Here is a 19,331-nt window from a genome sequence, read left to right as displayed (position 1 = left end):
CCAAAGAAAAAGGCATTTTCTTCAAGTGACAAGCATATTACCAAATAGATAGCATCTTCTAAACTGATAACCGTAATGCTGTGTGGAAGATAGGTTTTTTGAAGGTTCAATTTTTTGAACACTTAGGGATTTCATTAATGATTTAGGGTGTCCTGTGAATGTAGAGAGAAAAAAAAGGTCATCTAGTGGACCAGTTTAAGGAACTGAGTGGAATAGACACCAGAGAAGCAGAGAAGAAGAAAAGAAAAAGAAGGCTGTGCATGCTTTTTGGCCTTGCCTGAATAAGAACCGATCATTTCCAGATGCATTTGTAATTGTCCTTAAGTATGCAAATACCTATTCATCTGAGTTTTTGTAACTTTTGCTCTGGTAAACCAAATTGCCTTTGTAAAATAATATGGCTCTTATACTTGTAGGTGAGATGCCATTCAGTTTTCAAATAACTAATTTCAGAAAGTAACATTGTAGTACCTTTTAAAAAGGGGCTAAGCATGGAGCATGATAACCATAGGCCTTTCTAACATCTAAATTCCCTGTCCTACTTCGGAGGTGTTAAGGACCGCGTTAGCATATGTACCTTTCTCTGGTAATTTACCTTCAAGGATGCTTGTCATTTGTTTGGCAATTTGGGGCTAGAAAAGGAAGAATAAAAGAAGTCCATAACTTACATCATGATAATAGTACCTTAGGATGGATAGGTTGTGAAGTTATTTCTTTGACTTAATGAGTGTTTTGAAAATCAAGAGAATGACGTTTATCTCTAATACGTGCATTGTTTTAAAAACCAATTCCTCTTAAGTGTCGTGGCAGTAGCATGATGCAGTAGCAAACAAGGTGGCTGAGGGTAATAGCAGGTGGGGGGGGACTGCCACGTGGAAGACTTGGGTCATGAACATTAGCACTGACTCACGAATGCAAAAGAAATGGACATGAGTCAAATGGAGGTCAGATACCAAAAATGAGTATCCACTTCCTAGTAATCCATGTTACACGTGGAAGTCAAGAAGGTGGTTGGGGGGGTGAGTGGGAAGTAATGGTACTCTCTGTCAGGTTGCTGTGTGTGCTCCTAGACTAATGAGATTGGGCATGATAGGACTGCAGAAATCAGGAAGGTGACCGTAAAGAGAAAGTGTTAGGAAAAGGATGCTCTGAGTTGAGATCAATGTATTTTAACCAAAAGTAAGCAATACATTCCTGTGCCAGCCCAGAGAGCATTTAGTCGTATGCAGTCGCTAATCTAAGACATCACTGTGGGGCTTTCATAGCCTCGCCTAAATTGTACTTTCAAGAGCAGCCTGAGAAAAGAACTAAATCTTACAGGTCTGAAAAGATTTAGTTACGTGTCTCTCGTAAACTATTAGAGCTGGGCCGAAGCCTCCTGTAACTGGCCTGGTGGCTGTCCAACATCCAGGGAAAAACACTTAAGTACATAGGCTCTGAGTTTGCACAGCGGTGAAAATAGATGTGCAGAACAGGGATGTAATCCTTTGCTTGTTCCCTGACAGACATACAGGAAGAATGTCCAGCAGATGATCCAGTGTCTGATCTGCAAACTTGCCACACTCAGCCAGTATGAGGAAGTCCTGGCAAAAATCAGCTCCACATCTACAGATCGGCTCACAGTTCTCAAGACCAAACCACAGTCCATACAGAGGGACATCATTACTGTCTGCAGCGACCCTTACACCTTGGCCCAGCAGCTGACTCACATAGAACTGGTAAGGTCGTTGTCTACCCTGCCCTTTGCGACCGCAGATCTGGTTTGCTGTGGCAACCACACAAGTTGTTTGTCAGCGGTAATGTCATAGGAGAGGCTAGAATAATCCAAATGGGAAATAATCTGAGAAGTAGCTGGAATATGTGTGGCTTAGACATTTGAGATGACTTTCTGACTTTCTGGGAATTCACTTTAAAATAAATACTAAGCAAGACTGAAGAGTTTATTGAACTTCCTCATCTTCCCCCTCTACTTTTCCATAACCTGCTCAGCCTTTCACTATCTTGCATAGCACTGACCTAAGAAAATTGTCTCTGCTCAGATCTTGAAGATGATGACAACATTTAGGGTTAAAGGCTCATTTTACAAGCTGCATAAAAAGTGGGGGCGGTGCCAAAAGTCAACACAAGGAGTTGATAGTACATTTCTTCTTGTTTCCTGTAATACTGTTGACCTGTTGGTTTTGTGTTTCAGGAAAGGCTCAGTTATATTGGGCCAGAAGAATTTGTTCAGGCGTTTGTACAGAAGGACCCTTTGGATAATGACAAGGTAACCAGTCTACCCAGAGGTCAGCCCTGAAATTAGAAATGGAATTTCTTAGTCTGTAATAGTGGGTACAAGAGGCAGGAATTGGAACTATTTTGTCTCAGGTTTTAAAATCAGAAGGTTTTTTTTTTCTTTTCAGGCCACCTGGGTGGCTCAGTTGGTTAAGCATCCAACTTTTGATTTCGGCTCAGGTCACGATCTCGTCGTTCATGAGTTTGAGCCCCTCATTGGGCTCTGCACTGACAGCATAGAACCTACTTGGGCTCCTCTCTCTCTCCCTCTAGAGCTCTCTGCACCTCTCCCACTTATGCATGCTCTCTCTCTCTTTCTCTCTCTCTCTCAAAATAAATAAATAAACTTAAAAAAAGAAAGTTTTTCATTAGTCATGTCTGATTCATTGCCATTTTTCTTAAGTCAGATCTTCAAGTGCCTTTACCATATTTTACCGTATCACGAAACTTTAGCCTTTTCTTCCTCCATATTGGGAAATTTAATAAGCAAGTAGATGCAGGATTTGTGATGATGAGGTAGGAAGTAAAAGCATAATGGTTTTAGCAGATTAAATCAGAAAGAAAATACAAGAGAATGTTCTGCTCATGATTCAACAATAACAGGGGCAGTAAAGACAGGATGCACATCCAGCCACTGAGTAAGGGGCTTTACTGTTTGCCTCTTGTTATAAGGTGAATCCCTCATGACAAGTTTATTGCCTAAGTGAAGCTCACATGTAAAGAAAATAACACTGAGCATGGACTATATAAAATCAGTGTACACACATAGGAAATTTCTTCCCCCAGGGACCTCCAGAAATATTTCGAGTTGTTAGGCAAAGACTGTATCACCCACTAATGAAATCCCCCCTTTGGGAGTTAGGGGCAACAGCTGTTTTCCGGCCTTAGAACAGCTTCCCTCAGTACAGGAAGTGAGGATTAGGTTTTGCAGTAGAAGGCTAGCAGACTTTTTTGTTTCTTTGTATCTTTTGGAAGGAAGGAAAGAGGGGTGTAATTAACTTGTTCAAACTTGGCCTTGAACTCCGAGACGAGCTTAACTCCTTTTGCTTTTGAATAATGTGTCATTCACCCTAAAGACCATGTTGGTGTAGACTTCCATTTACGTACGTTGGAAGATACTTAGTTTCTCAGTATATGATGCTCCAATATTTTTTCCTAGAGTTAATTTTAAGAGAAAATGTTCTAGTCCCCTGCTCTCTTGGGCTCTTCTTTCTGTGTTGATAGCAATTGGTATTCACACCCTATTAAGAAGTCAGGAATGTTTTAGAATGCAAGCAAACCCCTCCTTTGTGCTTGTGAGGACAGTTCCCACTGAGAGTGACTTAGGGAAGGGCACCATCTTGAATGCATCAGAGTATATTTCTAGATCTTACAGGTGTCACCTGACTGCACTAAGACATTTTGATATTTCTGTGAAAGGAGTCAAGAACGTTAGGGGTTTTCTCTCTCTGTGTCCCCACCCCCTCATTTTAGAAAGCTGTCTTAACCCATAAATTGGAATAAAGGCCCATATCTGACAAAGATGAAACCTGATAAACTCTTGTTTTGTCTCCAACTCATGGTCTCACTTTGCTCTCTCTGTAGAGTTGCTACAGTGAACAGAAGAAGACACGAAACTTAGAAGCTTACGTGGAATGGTTTAATCGCCTCAGCTACTTGGTTGCCACAGAAATCTGCATGGTGAGAAAATGAGTTTTCTCATTCTCCTAGCTCTCTCTATTATTTTTTCATACTTATTGGGTCTGTTGGATCTACATGTTGGCTAACTGCCCCCTCCCGCCTTTTTTCCCCACTTCTGTACAGCCTGTAAAGAAAAAGCACCGAGCAAGAATGATCGAGTATTTCATTGACGTAGCTCGGGAGTGTTTTAACATTGGCAACTTCAACTCCTTGATGGCGATAATCTGTGAGTGTTTTCTGGAAGATACGTGTCCTTTATTTTTATAGGTCCTATGACATATGTCTACTAAAAATTTACAAATAGTACAGTTTTATTAATGAAAACTCTACTTTTTAACCCTGAATTGTCTTAGAATGTTCAGAATGCTTTAAATGTCCAAAGTCACCTAAGTATGTATACTCTTTTTTAAGTATACAAGAATTCATGGAATACATTCAGTTTGTCCTCATCTGAACATTTATCTGTAAAAGCTCATAAGTGAGGTACTTTTCTAAATGAAGGATTTAAACAAAAATATTTGGGCAGCTTGTGTATCAAGCATTATAGAGATGCCTGATCTGAGACTAAATTTTGCGATTCTGTCAGACTGGAGATGAGGGGGCCCTGAGAAACTGAAACATTTTCTGACTGCCCATGCAATACTTACCACCTTACGGCACCTTATTACCCTAGTACACAAACTTTGCTCCTCCTTTATATCCTGGGGATTTTAACACCAGTGACCATGTTTCTTTTCATTGGTTCATTCATTTCGTTCATTTTATACTGGTTGTTATGCCACAAGTATTGATAATGACTCTTTCATTTAAAAATACCCTAATTGATAGGATAAATTATATGGTTCTCCTACACATTGTAGGTATTCAATATTTACCTGACTCTCTAGGGTCAAGGTCAGTTTGAAGCCAGAGAATCCACCAAATTTAATTCAATCCCTTTGATCCTGATAAATCCCCCCTCTCACCAATTCTGTTTTCCATTTTCTTTTTGTTATAATTTTCCTTGTCTTCTCCCTAAAAATACTTGCCAAATTTCAGCTTTTTGTCTGGTTTACTTCATGATGATGCTGAACAGATAGATAGATCATAGAAATCAGATACCTGTAAGTCCACAGACTACGTAATAGAAGATTACTTAATTTTCCCCCTTATCCCATTAAGAAAATGTCAAGACAAGCCATGTCATGGGAGAAAGTATTTGTAATACACATAGCTGAAAAAGAACTTGTATCCAGACTCTATAAAGGACCCTAAGAATCAATAAGAAGAAGACAAATAACCGAGTGAAAGAGGGGGCAGATACTTGGACCCTTCACAAAAGAAGATATACTAATATTCAATAAGTATATGAAACGGTGCTCTGCATCATCAGCCATCAGAGAAATACAAATTCAAATCGCAGCGTAATACCATTTCACACACTGGAATGACTGAAATTAAAAGGGCTGGTTGAACCAAATATTGAGGATGTGGAACAAGTGGAATTTTCGTATATTGTAGGTGAGAGTGTGGAATGGTATCACTACTGTGGAAAACTGGCAGATTTTTAAATAAAGTTAACTTACACTTAGTAATGAGCACTTTTTTAGAGGATAACTTCAAATGACTTATTTCTCCGTTTCAACTTTTTCTCCCTCCCCCTCTCCCCCATTTTAAATGGAAAGCTGGCATGAACATGAGCCCAGTCTCTCGACTGAAAAAAACATGGGCCAAAGTGAAGACTGCGAAGTTTGATGTTCTCGAGGTATGTGAAGCTGATGCCTTGCTGTGAAGTAACATTTTATACCCGGAAAGTGAAACTCTTCGGTGTGAGCTTGTCTCTTGATCAGGGAGTGCTACAGAGAAGAAAGGCCATCTCTTCTTATAGACACAGGAGATGGAAGGGTGTTAGAATTGGCAGAGGGGAGAATAAATCAGGTTGCAGGCCACCCCTTTCCTAGACAGAGGTGTTCATTTTAGGGTGAACTCACTGAGGAAATGGTGACCTGTCAGTTACATCCCATTGTATGCCAGGATGGAATCTGGATCCTGAACCACTGGGAGTTCTATTTCAATGTGGGCCTACTACCTTCATTTATTTACAGTGTCCCAGGGGAGAAGTTCCCATCGCTACAGAAATACTCATTCACCATCCTTTCAGCAAATTTAGCTAACCTGTGAAAAAGCTCTTCTGATATAATTCTGAACATAGTAAGAATTGTACATGAAGGCATTTGTGTTTGGGTCATATTAATGTCATTATTGCCTTGGTGTGTTGGTGCTTTGAATCAGCTGTCTTTGGAGAGAATGTGTTCTTTCCTAAGTTTTCCTCCAAATTGGGAAGTATCATTGGATATGTTGCATTATGCTTGTATTCATATTGTGTAATAAATTTCTTCTCCTTCTTATAAGATAGTATGCTTCAATTGCTTATGAATGATTTGCTAACAAATGCAAAGGATAAGTTCACTACAGAGTGTTGGATCATTATGCATGGCTAACCATCAACTGACCCATTAATCTTTAGATGAAACCAGGAATTGGTTTCCTATGCTGGGGTTTCATTCTTTGTTATCAGTTTTAAGTCTAATCTCAACAGTGAACCCGGAAAGAATTTGTTCTAGGTTTGATGTGATCGAAGCTGACATACGCTTGTTTAAATAAGGCAAACCTCAAGAAAGGAAACATTTGTGTTCTGATATGTTTCATGCCTGTGTGTGTGTGTATGAGAGGGGTAAATCCTATTCTTAATGAGTTCCCTCACCTAGTGTAATTTTTTTTATGTAGAGTTAATAGGATCTTGCAAACTTTCTGCAGATGAGAAGTAAATGGTTAATACTCTTCTCTCTTTTGTGGACAGCATCAGATGGACCCTTCAAGCAATTTCTACAATTACCGAACAGCTCTTCGTGGGGCAGCACAAAGGTCTTTAACTGCTCACAGCAGCAGAGAGAAGGTGTGTACTTAAAGGGGTTTTATTCATGGTAGAGTTCCCATGTTGTTGCACTGAAATGCATAGAGAAGGAAAGTGCTAAAGAAAGGTACCATGTTATTATCCATTACAAATGGATATTATTGTGTTGTTAGTGCATTACTTAAATGATCATTTTGTAACATGTCTTAGTTGTTTTTCAAGCAATAAATTAAGTACTATGTTAAGATGACTGATAACATTAGAATAATTTGACTTCATGGAAAATAGACATTTTACCTCTGCACAAGATAGCTAACTTAATGTAACCTTTTTTCTTAAAAGAATTAGCTTACCTCCCATGGTTAAGTCATTTATTTTCAGAAAGTAGGTTACTTGCTGTAGCATTAGGCCTGCTGTTACTAATTGGATATGCGGGCAGCAGAAAAAGAATGACGGTGATGTCTGAGAAATTAATGGTCCTTATTCTATCTACCCTCACCTTAAACAATTTAATGCTACATCCCCTTGATTCTGAGGGTCCTGTCTTGCCCATGTCAGTGTTCTGTTTCCTTACATGGAAAGGAAAAGTCATTTCAACATTTAGGGATCATGTTATCTGCAAAGTTAACCCGTGGTGATGGTAAATGGGCTGATGAAGTTGTTTGATGAGAGTTATTTCTTGCTTAGATTCTATCATCTTTTAAGTTAAACTGTGTCTTCAACAAATTTTTTAAAATGAGGGTAAAAAACACTTCAGGGCATCTCAGTCACTTCCACAAAGAACCTTCAGCTTCAACGATCTAAAATAAAGACAAACACAAAAAGAAACGCCACCTTCTGAAAATGTTAAATTGGTTCTCAACAAAATCCAAAATATCAGTTCGGATAACATTTGAGAGATACTGTGAATAGGTTATTATTTTTTTTTTTTAAATAAAGAAACAAGGTCAGAGGGGGGATGAAGCAGAGAGAACTCTCTTTAGCCCGACAGAGTGTACCAGCTTTTACACTTTACTTGCTCAAATCCCAGCACACCTGTGACAAGATTGAAAAAAAAAAAAAAAATTGAATGAGAAGTTTCTTAAGGTTGAGCTTCAGAAAGTCAACATGTGGGGGGCTGTCTGTATCTTCTCATTCACCCTCGCAGTTGGATGCAAGTTTCTTTCTGTGGAACCCTCCAGGAGAGCCAGGAGACTATAGAATCCTGTCTCTAAGCAGGGAGCTCTGGTCCTGGCCAAAGACATTCTGAAGTCCAGCCCCCAAAAAGATTATACTTGTGGGACTCTAATAGCCTTTTCCAGAAAATAGTCCAAGGTATTTACCCTTTACGTCATTTGATAAATTCTGTCTGCTTCAGTTTTGTTGTTTTTTTAAACTCAGTTATGCGTGAGCATATGAGTTATACTCTCTAGTTCACAAAACAAATGAAATCACCACTGTTAAAAAAAATTCCATTGCTTTTTCACAATTGGCCTCAAAGGCTGTGAATGAAAACATTTCTGGGTAAAACACATCTTTTATTCAAGAGAATTGAAATGAGGGTAAATTCTCTTTATTCCTAAGTAATTTAAAAATCTTCATAGCAAAGTGATTAGAGTAATAGTATCTTTAATATTCTTTCAGATTTTAAGTTTATGTGGCCAAAGTGGCACATCTCTAGGTACCATATCAAGGTACAAATCAACTCTGTCTTCCACACAGAGGCCCTTAAATGATCTCTAAATAGCTGTTTTTCCTGTGGGTACTCATGCCTCCAGGTTTTTAACCATTCCTCATATGATTACATGGTTTTAAATCCTTTTACCATTTCATTTATGTTTGTGGAAACTTGTTCCTGCCCAACAGCATTCATTTCTAGGTGTGAAACTGATAATGAGGTATATTTACCAAGTCTCTGAATTAAGAATATTTTTAAAGGGGGGCACCTTTCAGTGGTAGAGCATGACTCTTGATCTTGGGGTCATGGATTCGAGCCCCACATTGGGGGCAGAGATTACTTAAAATCTATAAAAATATATTTATATATTTCTATTAATATTTTCTTATTTATATTTATAAATATGTTACATATTATATTATATAAATATATTTATAAATAATTTTTTATGTTTAATTATTTGTTAACATTTATATATTAAAAATATATATTAAAAAGTGAAAAAAAGAATATTTTGAAAGGAAATTAGAAAACATTATTACATGAGAAGTTCTCCCATTAAAGACATCATTGGCAAGACCTCCCAGTAACTGTAGACTTTTGCTGTCTCCTCTTGGTAACCCATACATCCACCTTAGTGCCTGGAAACCCAAAGTCCTTAAAACTTTCCTGATTTTTATCATGTTAGATTTGTTGTAGGGGGTACAGGTATGAAGAGAACTCTCAATGAGTAAATTAGAATTTGAAGAAGCCTGTGAGACTTCTTTCTGGCATGTGGGCATAAGGAACAGAACAGTAAAGGGAAATTACTTAGATTTCTATATTCTTGGAAGAGTGATTCAAACCATTAATAGTGGATCAATCCAACAATTCCACTTCTGGGTCTTTATCCAAAGAAAATGAAAAGATACATGCACCCCTAGATTTATTGCAGCATGATTTAAAATAGCTAAGATATGGAAACAGCCTTGAGTAGCCACAGATGGATGAATGGATAAAGAAATTGTGGTGCATATACACAACAGAATGTTATCCAGCCATATAAAAAGAACGAACTCTTGTCACTTGTGACAACACAGATGAACCTCCTCAAGGACATTAAGCTAAGTTAAATAAGTCAGACAAAAACAAATACCAGATGATCTCTCTTACATGTGAAATCTCTGTTTCTCTCTCTGTCTCTCTCTGCTCTCTCTCTCTATGTATTTATATGATCATCTTGTAGGCACCACGAATGTAAAAATTAAAGGATAGCCTCTGTTCCTTGGCCAGAGGCACATGACAGGAAGTTAGGAAAAGTTTAAATATCAGTGTGAGAATGGTCAACACCACGTGAATCTCACTGCCCAGCACTGAGAATAGAGTGCAGAGATAAAATTCTTGCTTTTTTAAAAGCTGTCACACTATGCAAACATTGCACCTTGATTATAACTTAGTTTTCATTTCCCTATGATGATATATCCTTATTGTCTTATAAGTGCATCAATAATAGTTTTCCCTGTTTATGGGCCTTACTGTTTTTTTGGCAGTGCTTAACCGAGGTCAGACCTAAATTATTGAATTTAATCCTCACTACAACTCAATAAGGTTGATTTCATTTTAGGTTCCATTTTAATGTGAGGAAACTAGGTTTTTTTATACCAGGGCTTGGTGAACTTTTCCCATTAAGGGCCAGACCATAAATATTTTAGGCTTTGTAGCTCATACAGCCTCCAATGCAACTAGTCAACTCTGATGTGGAGGCATAAAAGCAGACATGGACAATATGTAGATGAGTAAGTGACTATGGCTATTTTCCAGTAAAGCTGTCTGGCCACTGTAAGTTGAATTCCCTACAATTTTCATGCTCAAGAAATATTATTTTGATATTTTCCCAGCCATTTAAGAATGTAAACTGTGTGGCTCCTGGGCCATACCAAAACAGGTCCTGGAGCTGTGCTGGGCTATGGGCCTCCATTTGTCGACTCCTGGGTTGTGCCGCCAGTAAATTGGGGGACCACATTTTAAGCTGATTCCAATGGAATCTAGAACCCAGACTTCCCAATTAGAGGAGGTCTTTCAAAGAAATGAAGTTCAGGTGTGCTTTTATGCTTGTTACTATAGCTGTTTCGTTCTAAAATAATAGAGAATTAGCCAGTAATATTTGAAGGAGGGGATCGTTACTAATTTGGCTTTAGAGACTTCCACAGACGATAGTAAATGCTTAAAAGTATATTCAAAGACACTATCAAAACTGAAGATTCACTTTGGCTATTTCAGTGACCAATGAAACAAAAATAGCCAAAGCTTGCTTTTTAAAAATGACTTTATGAAGAAATCCGAATTTATCTCTAGAGGTGAAAACTGATACTTCATATTTGTGTGTTTGAGCCCAAAGGTATGTTTTCCAGACCTCCCATTCATTTAGGATAGATGCACCCCATGAGTCATAAGCTTAGGGAAACTTCAAAAACCTGCTCTCCAGTAAACAGTTGAGGCGCACAACTTGTGTTTGGAACGTTATTTGCATTGTAGCAAATTTAGAGTCTTCAAAGACTTGTTGGCATTTGAGTGAAAGTGGAAGTTACTATGTCAGAGCTTTGTTCTTTGTTCGTTATGGACTTACCAGGATTTAGGATGCTTTCTTAGAGATTATTATTTTAGGGTAATTAATTAAATACCACCTCATCAAATCAAAGACACGAGGTAAAGAAACCTTACTGGAGGAGGTTTATTGTTTTTCAAACAGACATTCTAATTTACACATTTATATTCCTCCTTCACTTGTACACATCTCCCAACGTATTGTGCAAGGTACTGCTTAGGTGATTTCCCATGAGGACAGGTGCGTACTTGTTCTGTTCCATGAAGGCCAGGTTTACTCAAGAGGAAGTATGTAGCAACTATTACCTAAAATCCTGACCTCTCCCATGATCTTGAGCAATGAATGTTCATCTAACAAGACATTCCTCTAGAATGTAGAAGTCTCAATGATCTAACAGCACAGATTGTAGCAGGGAGTTGGGTCACGCATCTTGAAATCTTGGGACCTGCAGCGACAGGTATTCCGTTAATATTTTGCTCTAACTAAAGGGGTTGCTAAATGAAAAGCAAGAGTTCTTTTAGATCTCTCCTCCTTTGACAGCTAGACCTTTTAGATTTATTATACGCTGTTGCAATGGGAAAAACTGCAGAAACTGCCTGAAGCCATCTACTTCCTAATGCCTATTGTCTCTGCTGCGGTTTGGTTAGTAATAGCATTTGCATCTTAAGCAAAATTATGTAAGGGAGGAAACTAATGTCATGGGAGGTAAACAAAACACTATCTTAATTCATGGTAGCCTTTTATGTAATCCGGAACTAATGTTGTTCATTAATTTCTTGTACTGTTCGATGAGAAGCTAAATATTTATTTACCCAAACAAATGAAAATCTTTTGTTTTCTCTAGATTGTGATACCCTTCTTCAGTCTTTTAATCAAAGATATTTATTTCCTCAATGAGGGCTGTGCCAACCGCCTTCCAAACGGCCATGTCAATTTTGAGGTAAGAATAGGCTGCAAGAATCTGTGCACAGAGAGGGTCCAGCCCCCCTACGTTACATCTCAGGCCAGGCAGCCTAAGCTTATTCTGAAATTCTAGAAGAAAGTTTTCTCATTGTTTTGTAAGACAATAACAATACTGGGGCGCCTGGGTGGCTCAGTTGGTTGAGCATCCGACTTCAGCTCAGGTCATGATCTCACGGTTCATGGGTTCGAGCCCTGCGTCTGGCTGTGTGATGACAGCTCAGAGCCTAGAGCCTGCTTCGGATTCTGTGTCTCCCTCTCTCTCTGCCCCTCCCCTGCTCATGCTCTGTCTCTCAAAAATAAATAAACATTAAAAAAATTTTTAAAAAGAAAGAAAGAAAATAACAATACTGAGTAGAAGAAAGTAGCTGCAACATTATTATTCATTAATATCTAGAGGTACATGAGTACATTTATACTTATTCCTTGCAAATACCTATAGCGAGTTTTTATCAAATTAAGAAAATCATGTAGTTCAGTTGATTAGAAGCCAGAAGGAAACATTAAATGGAATGCTCAGGATTTTTGATGGCTGCCTTTAAATGCACTTCTTTTATTGTTTCCTAGAAATTTTGGGAACTGGCCAAACAAGTGAGTGAATTCATGATATGGAAACAAGTAGAGTGTCCATTTGAGAGGGACCGGAAGATCTTGCAGTATCTGCTCACAGTACCAGTCTTCAGTGAAGATGGTGAGTAGGCCTTTCGGCTGGAACTGCCAGCAGCATCCACAACCCTGCAATTGGGAGATTCCTGTATCCATGCTTGGTGCCTGGTTCCTCCTATCGTAGGAGGCCTATCTTCTGACCTACTCCACTTGAGAGTTTTCTGTTGAACAGGAAACCATATGATTTATCCCTAAAGTAGTTGAATCGGGCACTCATTCTTCACCCATAAGTAGTTTCTGTGTTTAAGCATTCTTTATAATACTAGATCTGCAAAGCTTTGGGCACAAATGGGAAGTCATTGAAGGATTTTTTTCCCCTTGTTTGGACATGCTTCATTGGAGAAAAAAGGTGTTTTGTTTGTGGTATGTTGATATTAAAAGTAATTTGAAAAAAGCAAAAATAAAAAATAGTGGCTACCTGCTGCTTTTTGAAAAAGTAGTGGAAAATCTTGACCCGTTAAAACATTAAGGAATTTGGGGGGCCCCTGGGTGGTTCAGTCTGTTGAGTACCTGACTTCAGCTCAGTCATGATCTCGCAGTTTGTGAGTTCAAGCCCCACATCGGGCTCTGTGCTGACAGCTCAGAGCCTGGAGCCTGTTTCAGGTTCTGTGTTTTCCAACTCTGCTCCTCCCCGACTCCCGCTCTGTCTCTCTCTCTCATAAACAAATAAACATAATTGTTTTTTTTAAATTAAGGAATTTGAGGCAGAAACAGTGATTGTCTATACTGAAAAAAAAAAATTGGTTGGAAGAGAGTTAAAATTTGTAAAAGACTTAGGGATTTGTTGTACTGATCTTTTATATCCTAATATTCTAGAAATCAATAGTATTTTTCCCAGTAGATTGATAGTGTTTTTGATAATGACTGAAGTGCATTTTGCACTAATATTACACATTCCAGAGGGGGCTTGATTGTTATTAATCTCTACAAATAGGATTAATAACACACTTTAAAATCATTGCATGAGTTTCCTTTTGATTTACAAATAAAAAAAATATTAGAGGGGTGAAAATTTGACCTAGAAAATCTGGCTTTTTAGCTTCTAAAGGTTTTTTAAAAATCAAGGCTACCAGGAAAGGATCTCCCTCCCCTCCCCGTCTTCATAAAGAACATAAACGTGAGCGTAGGATAGCATCATGCGGCTTGCATTTGTAAGCTGTTTTGCCTCATAAACCGTCAGTTAATTAAGTGCATTTTTGGCCTAGAACCCGTTGGGTTTTGGGTCTGAGATGGTCAATCAGGGGCAAAGTGACATTCGGTGTTCGTAATGAAACTGTGATGCTTCTCAGTTGTCATTGGATTATTTTAAAGAGTTTTGCTGTAGGGGTGGGCTCCGGTTAAACAGGAGATGGATGGGGGCGGGGGCAATACCAAGAGAAGGCCTCAGTGTTAATGCATTCTTACCTGTGGTTGATTGTAGCACTCTACTTGGCTTCCTATGAGAGTGAAGGACCTGAAAATCACATAGAGAAGGACAGATGGAAGTCCCTAAGGTGAGTCTCTGTGCTTCTCATTGCTGGTCTATGGGCCATATTGGACGTACCTGGGGAAAGCCACGTGCTTTTCTGTAGGAAGTCCCTCCCTGTGTGTTCTGAGTCCTTTCTGCTCCTTAACTCTTGTCAGCTGGATTTTTGTGGCTTAGAGTCCTCATCATTCAGTTTTATCGCCTTTCACTTTTTTATACTGTCAGATACACAGTGACTCTCCTCTCCTTTCTTTCTCCCGTTATTTTATGGAAGAACTGAAATTACCCCATGGTATGGTCGAAAGAACACTGACTCTCCTTATCATCTAAAACAATAACAAGTTCAGACTATATTTCCGAATAGTTTTAAAACTAAAATTTTATTTGACCTCAGATAAAGGAGATCCAAGTACCAGTTGGCTCAGTAAATCTAAGCGTGTCACTCTTCTTAGTGACTGGATCTTGGTCCCCACTTTGGTTTGAGAGAGAGGAAGCTGGGACTTAAAAGACAATCCAGAACCTATTCAAATTAAAAAAATCGTGTTAATCTATTGGCATTCTCAAACAAATGTATTTTCTAAAAGAAAACAACAAGAATAGCTAAATGTATATTTTAACTATTTTAGATATTTTAATAGGTAAAATAGGCCAAGATATAGTAATCATGTAATCAGAATTGCTCTACTTGTATTTCTACTAAGAACCTCTGGGAACACGTGCCTTTTTGTACCAGGGTGGACAAGCATGGTCCTGTTCTTCCCGGAGTCATTTGGGAGTCTTCGTTTTACTCGGTATTGGGCTAGGTTTTGCGAACCAGGGTGTCTGAGATATATTTGGTTTTGTGTGATTTCATTTGTTTCAAAGGAAAAGTTAGGTTTTCTTTGTACCTCTCAACGCGGAGGGATGAGGTACAGAGGCATTGAAAATATCAGCCTTACAACACGTCATGGTGATGGGTAAAGGACTGGACACGTTTTGGTTTTTGTTTTTTATCCCAGACACAGACGTAAAGAAGGTGTGGCCAACACCTGCAATCAGGGGATATAACAGGGCTTGCTGGGTTGGTGCTCAGTTCTATTTTTAATGACATTGTGGGCCTGCCAGTGGCACATTTCTATTAAAACTTTGTATTACTCTGTGCTAGTATTGAAGGCTATTTACTGCACTCTTCAGCATTGTTCATGTGTAACACATGAGGCTCATAGTCCACATCTTGCTGGAAAAAGGATTTGGGAATTACTCCTTGTCCTCCTAATTGTTAGGTGAACTTTGCTTTCCACGCTTCTCCTCTTCATAATCCTTTCTTTCTTTCTTTCTTTCTTTCTTTCTTTCTTTCTTTCTCTTTCTTTCTTCTTTCCTTCCTTCCTTCCTTCCTTCCTTCCTTCCTTCCTTCCTTCCTTCCTTTTTTTAAAGCATGAGGTTGATATGGCCCTTGAGCATAGCTTAGCTCTGGTTACTTTTCCTAGAGACTTTTAAAAAAAGTAGTAAGCAGATAAACTGGTTGTACAAAAATGATGCCTGGTATCCGTGTGACCCATGAAATCCAGACACTTGAAAATAGTCCAAACCTACCACATCCTTCTTTTCCAGTTGTTATTCTTTTATGCCCTATTCCTCCTGATTGGTGGTTAGTTTGGAGGGGTTTATAAGTCAAAGTAAAGATTGAATTGTACAATCTCTTCTCCTGTTTGTATGTATTATACAAACAGTATACAGTACCAGTTAACATTTGATTGGTTGAAATGTGACCAAAGAAGTTAGTGGAGAATTTAGAAATGCGAAGTGAAAAAGAGGGCCCCTGGACTGGCTTAAATTCAGACGCAAATCCGTGAATCCGAGCTGAGCTGTACTCAACTCAAGTGTTCAGTAATAATACTTCTGAGAAGCATTCATTGAGGGACTGGCCCCGACACAAATAGTGTGACTGGTATACAGAGAAATATGTATATAAACACAGTGAAGATGTATTTTTGGTATAAAAGACTAGTTTCACATGAAAATTGTTTTTTGTTTTTTTTTTAATTTAAGTTTATTTATTTTTGAGATGGGGGACGGGGAAGGGCAGAGAGAAAGGAGAGAGAATCCCAGCCAGGCTCAACGCTGTCAGACGTGGTGCTCGAACTCACAAACTGTGAGATCATGACCTGAGCCGAAATCAGGAGTTGGACGCTCAGCCGACTGAGCCACCCAGGCGCCCCAACCTGAAAATTGTTTTTAAGGAGCCCTGAAGACCAAACTGCCCTTTGAGTCCGGGTGTAAGCCATGCACTCTGCCCTTTCCATATCCTGTGTAATGTCCAGCCCCCCCCCCCCAGGGCCTCCCCCCTCCCTGACTCGTATCTCCCCAGAAAGAGTCTAAGGCAGTTTTCTCCTGTTACAGACCAAGGCGTTTTTTTGTAGCTCACTGCTTCTTGTCTCCCCTACAGTGTAAGCCCCCTGAAGGCAAGCACAGTCTTCCTTGTGCTCCTGCAGTGTTGGGTTACTGCAGGAGGCCAAGGCATAGCAATCACCAAGAGGATAAAGAAGGGGAAATAGGCTATGAGCGTTTGCAAAACCCCGTGTGTCAAGTGGGTACGAAGACTAATTGTTGTAGAGTGATAGTACCTACCTGAAAACTTATATGTGCATTAGCTTTGAAGGCAATAAGATAATTTCACATAGACACTTTTCCTGCTCACCCTAGAGCCGTTCAGCCAGATGCACTCAGCAGTGGCAATGACAAATGTACCTCCGAGGGGAGACACCTTTCTTGTCACTTGCTATTTAAATGCTCTCAATGGACATGTAATGTGAAGACGCTTCTATTTACTGAGTAAACCCATCTGTGATAAGACCAGTGCAGACGCGAAAGCTTTTTATAATTAATGACTTCTGTTTGTCTTTTTGTTTTTGTTTTAATATAAAGCCACTCAAAGCTTTACCTAAAAACAAAGCTTTTGCCGTCTCCGTTAATATTTATTTGAAGTGACTAGCAAGTCACTAGCACAAAAACAGATGGACTTCAATGCTTCGTATTTTTTTCTTTCTCTTTTTAATTACATGTAATCAAACTTAAAGCCTAGGAAAGGTGAAACTAGTATCAGACAGGGCCCTTGAATCCTTACCGAAGTAATCTGCCACTTTTGTTCTCATCCTGTCTTCTTTACAACGCAGGTCCAGCCTCTTAGGCAGAGTTTAACCAACGGGGGATGCTGACTGTCACTGCTGCTGCTGCTGTCGCTCGGATCGCTGAAGGGCTGGCCTTTGTTTTCTGGCATCTAGTTCTACAAAAAAACATGCTAAGTCCCCGAGAGCAAACTCACTCAAGAGCAGATGGGGGACTTGTTTCCCACAGCTGACAGATTGACTCGGATTTTGTGAGAGACTGAAATGTTCGCTGAAGACACTTGAGAAAGAATCCTCTACAGATCCCAGCTCTGCACATGATTCATCTTCTGGAATTTCCATGTGAATCACAGCTCTGCACCTGGATGGAGCTTTCTTTTGTGTGTGTGTGTTTTTTATTTGGTTGAACATTTGCTGCTAATGGGACTTGCCCAGCTGAGTGCTGGCTCTGAGGAAGCCCATGTTTCTTTGTTAACTTAAATGAAAAAGGGAGAGGAGGGAGGGGAGAAAACCTTCCATGTAGATCCCCACTCCAGCCCCGTGGTATCGCCAGGAGGGGTAAGACTGGTTGAATGCTGACTCTGGACTTTGTTTCCCCTTAGTGTGTGCTGTGTTTTGAATTCCTCTCCTCCCTCTTCCTGCAAGATTTTGAGTTGGCTGCTGGTTAGCAAACTCCTTTTTACCCATATAAGTTATTTAATATAATGAAGCTCAACACTGTGGTAGGAAAATAGCCACTAGGAAAAAAAAAAAAGCAGAGTTTGTCACTGGACTGCTTAATGTTCTAGAAGGACTTTTTGTTTTCTCTGCCCTTCTGAGCTGTTTACAACTGACCACTGTGTTCTACAGATGTATTTTGCCATAGTTTTTTGTTACTTAGTTTTCCATCATGCCAATTTTGTTTTCCTCTTGTAAATTTAAATTATCTGACTTTAAGGGTCTTGGAAAAACCCACAGCCAAATTACAATTTAATTTCTTGAACAGACTGATTTTTCATTATGTTTTTGGAGCCTGTCGGTGACTAAACGAACAAAGAATAAATTGGAAAGTGACCGGCCCCCTCCCCTCCACTGCAGCAGTGAACGCAAACAAATGGAAAACATCTTGCCGTTAACTCAAAGGTCGATCTAGTTGTGAAATAGTTCGCCTTGTTAAACATCTCAGTAAGGGTGTAGTTGCTCTGCAAACAGCCATTCTATTTATTTACTCTAGGAGAAACTGTAGAGTAGTAAACCGCGCTGATGAACAAAACAAAAACATCGTGTTCAAAACAGAGATGTATTTGAGAACCTCATGACATGGTTTCAAAACACAGAGCATGTATATGTATGCTGCACGCCGTCTCTGCAGACCTGAAACGTCTCCAAGCTGTCCCTTTACAACCATCAATATATTTTACACTCTGCGGCCAGGACTTGTGGCGTCTCTCCTTTCTTTTATGGATGCGACTGTGGGGGTGGGGTGGGGGTGGGGCTGCTGTCAAAGGAGTTCAACTCAAGTGACTGGCTAGGAGTGCGTCCGTCCTTGAGGAGGTGGCCTTTAGTAGGAGTATTTACGTGGGCATTTGCTTTCTGGAACTGGGTCAAAGTAAGCATTTAATGAACTGCACCTGCCAGGCACTTTCCAAGTGTTTAGCATGGACCAGGATCCTCCCTTTTTGGCACATGTTGGTAATAATCATAATTTGTCTAAGGCCCATAGCTAATGAGAGGCCCAAAGATTTGAAAGAGAACTTCTTTTTTTTTAATGTTTATTTTTGAAAGAGAGAGAGAGAGTGTGAGCAGGGAAGGGGCAGAGAGAGAAGGAGACAAAGTCCGAAGCAGGCTCCCGGTGCTGAGCTGTCAGCACAGAGCCTGACATGGGGCTCGAACTCACCTCGAGATCATGACCTGAGCCAAAGTCGGACGCTCAGCTGACTGAGCCACCAAGGTGCCCCTGAACAAGTCCTTCTGATTTCAGAGTCCAAGCTTTAACCATGCTGCCAAGCGTTCTCCAAATTCAGTATAACCTCCCAGACTTGCAAATAGCATGGTCATCTTGGTTAGGT

The 19,331-nt window shown here is 39.6% G+C and overlaps 1 protein-coding gene across 9 annotated transcripts in view; it reads left to right on the top strand.

Moving 5' to 3' along the window:
- The window catches only part of RASGEF1B (RasGEF domain family member 1B), a 642,507-nt gene extending 623,809 nt beyond the window's left edge, over window positions 1-18,698 (top strand). For all 9 annotated transcript variants that reach the window (XM_049630719.1, XM_049630720.1, XM_049630725.1 and 6 more), the window contains 10 exons: window positions 1,506-1,718; window positions 2,192-2,266; window positions 3,859-3,954; window positions 4,078-4,180; window positions 5,619-5,698; window positions 6,794-6,889; window positions 11,933-12,028; window positions 12,616-12,739; window positions 14,135-14,207; window positions 17,332-18,698. In XM_049630719.1, the coding sequence (XP_049486676.1) occupies window positions 1,506-1,718; window positions 2,192-2,266; window positions 3,859-3,954; window positions 4,078-4,180; window positions 5,619-5,698; window positions 6,794-6,889; window positions 11,933-12,028; window positions 12,616-12,739; window positions 14,135-14,207; window positions 17,332-17,356 (981 nt within the window). In that variant the 3' untranslated portion in view covers window positions 17,357-18,698. The remainder of the gene's footprint in view (window positions 1-1,505; window positions 1,719-2,191; window positions 2,267-3,858; window positions 3,955-4,077; window positions 4,181-5,618; window positions 5,699-6,793; window positions 6,890-11,932; window positions 12,029-12,615; window positions 12,740-14,134; window positions 14,208-17,331) is intronic.
- Window positions 18,699-19,331: the final 633 nt, after the last annotated feature.

The sequence above is a fragment of the Panthera uncia genome, chromosome B1 (genome assembly GCF_023721935.1).
Source record: "Panthera uncia isolate 11264 chromosome B1, Puncia_PCG_1.0, whole genome shotgun sequence".
Taxonomy (NCBI): domain Eukaryota; kingdom Metazoa; phylum Chordata; class Mammalia; order Carnivora; family Felidae; genus Panthera; species Panthera uncia.
The sequence above is the reverse complement of the archived record's forward strand: the minus strand, read 5'-3'. Positions and strand labels throughout refer to the sequence as shown.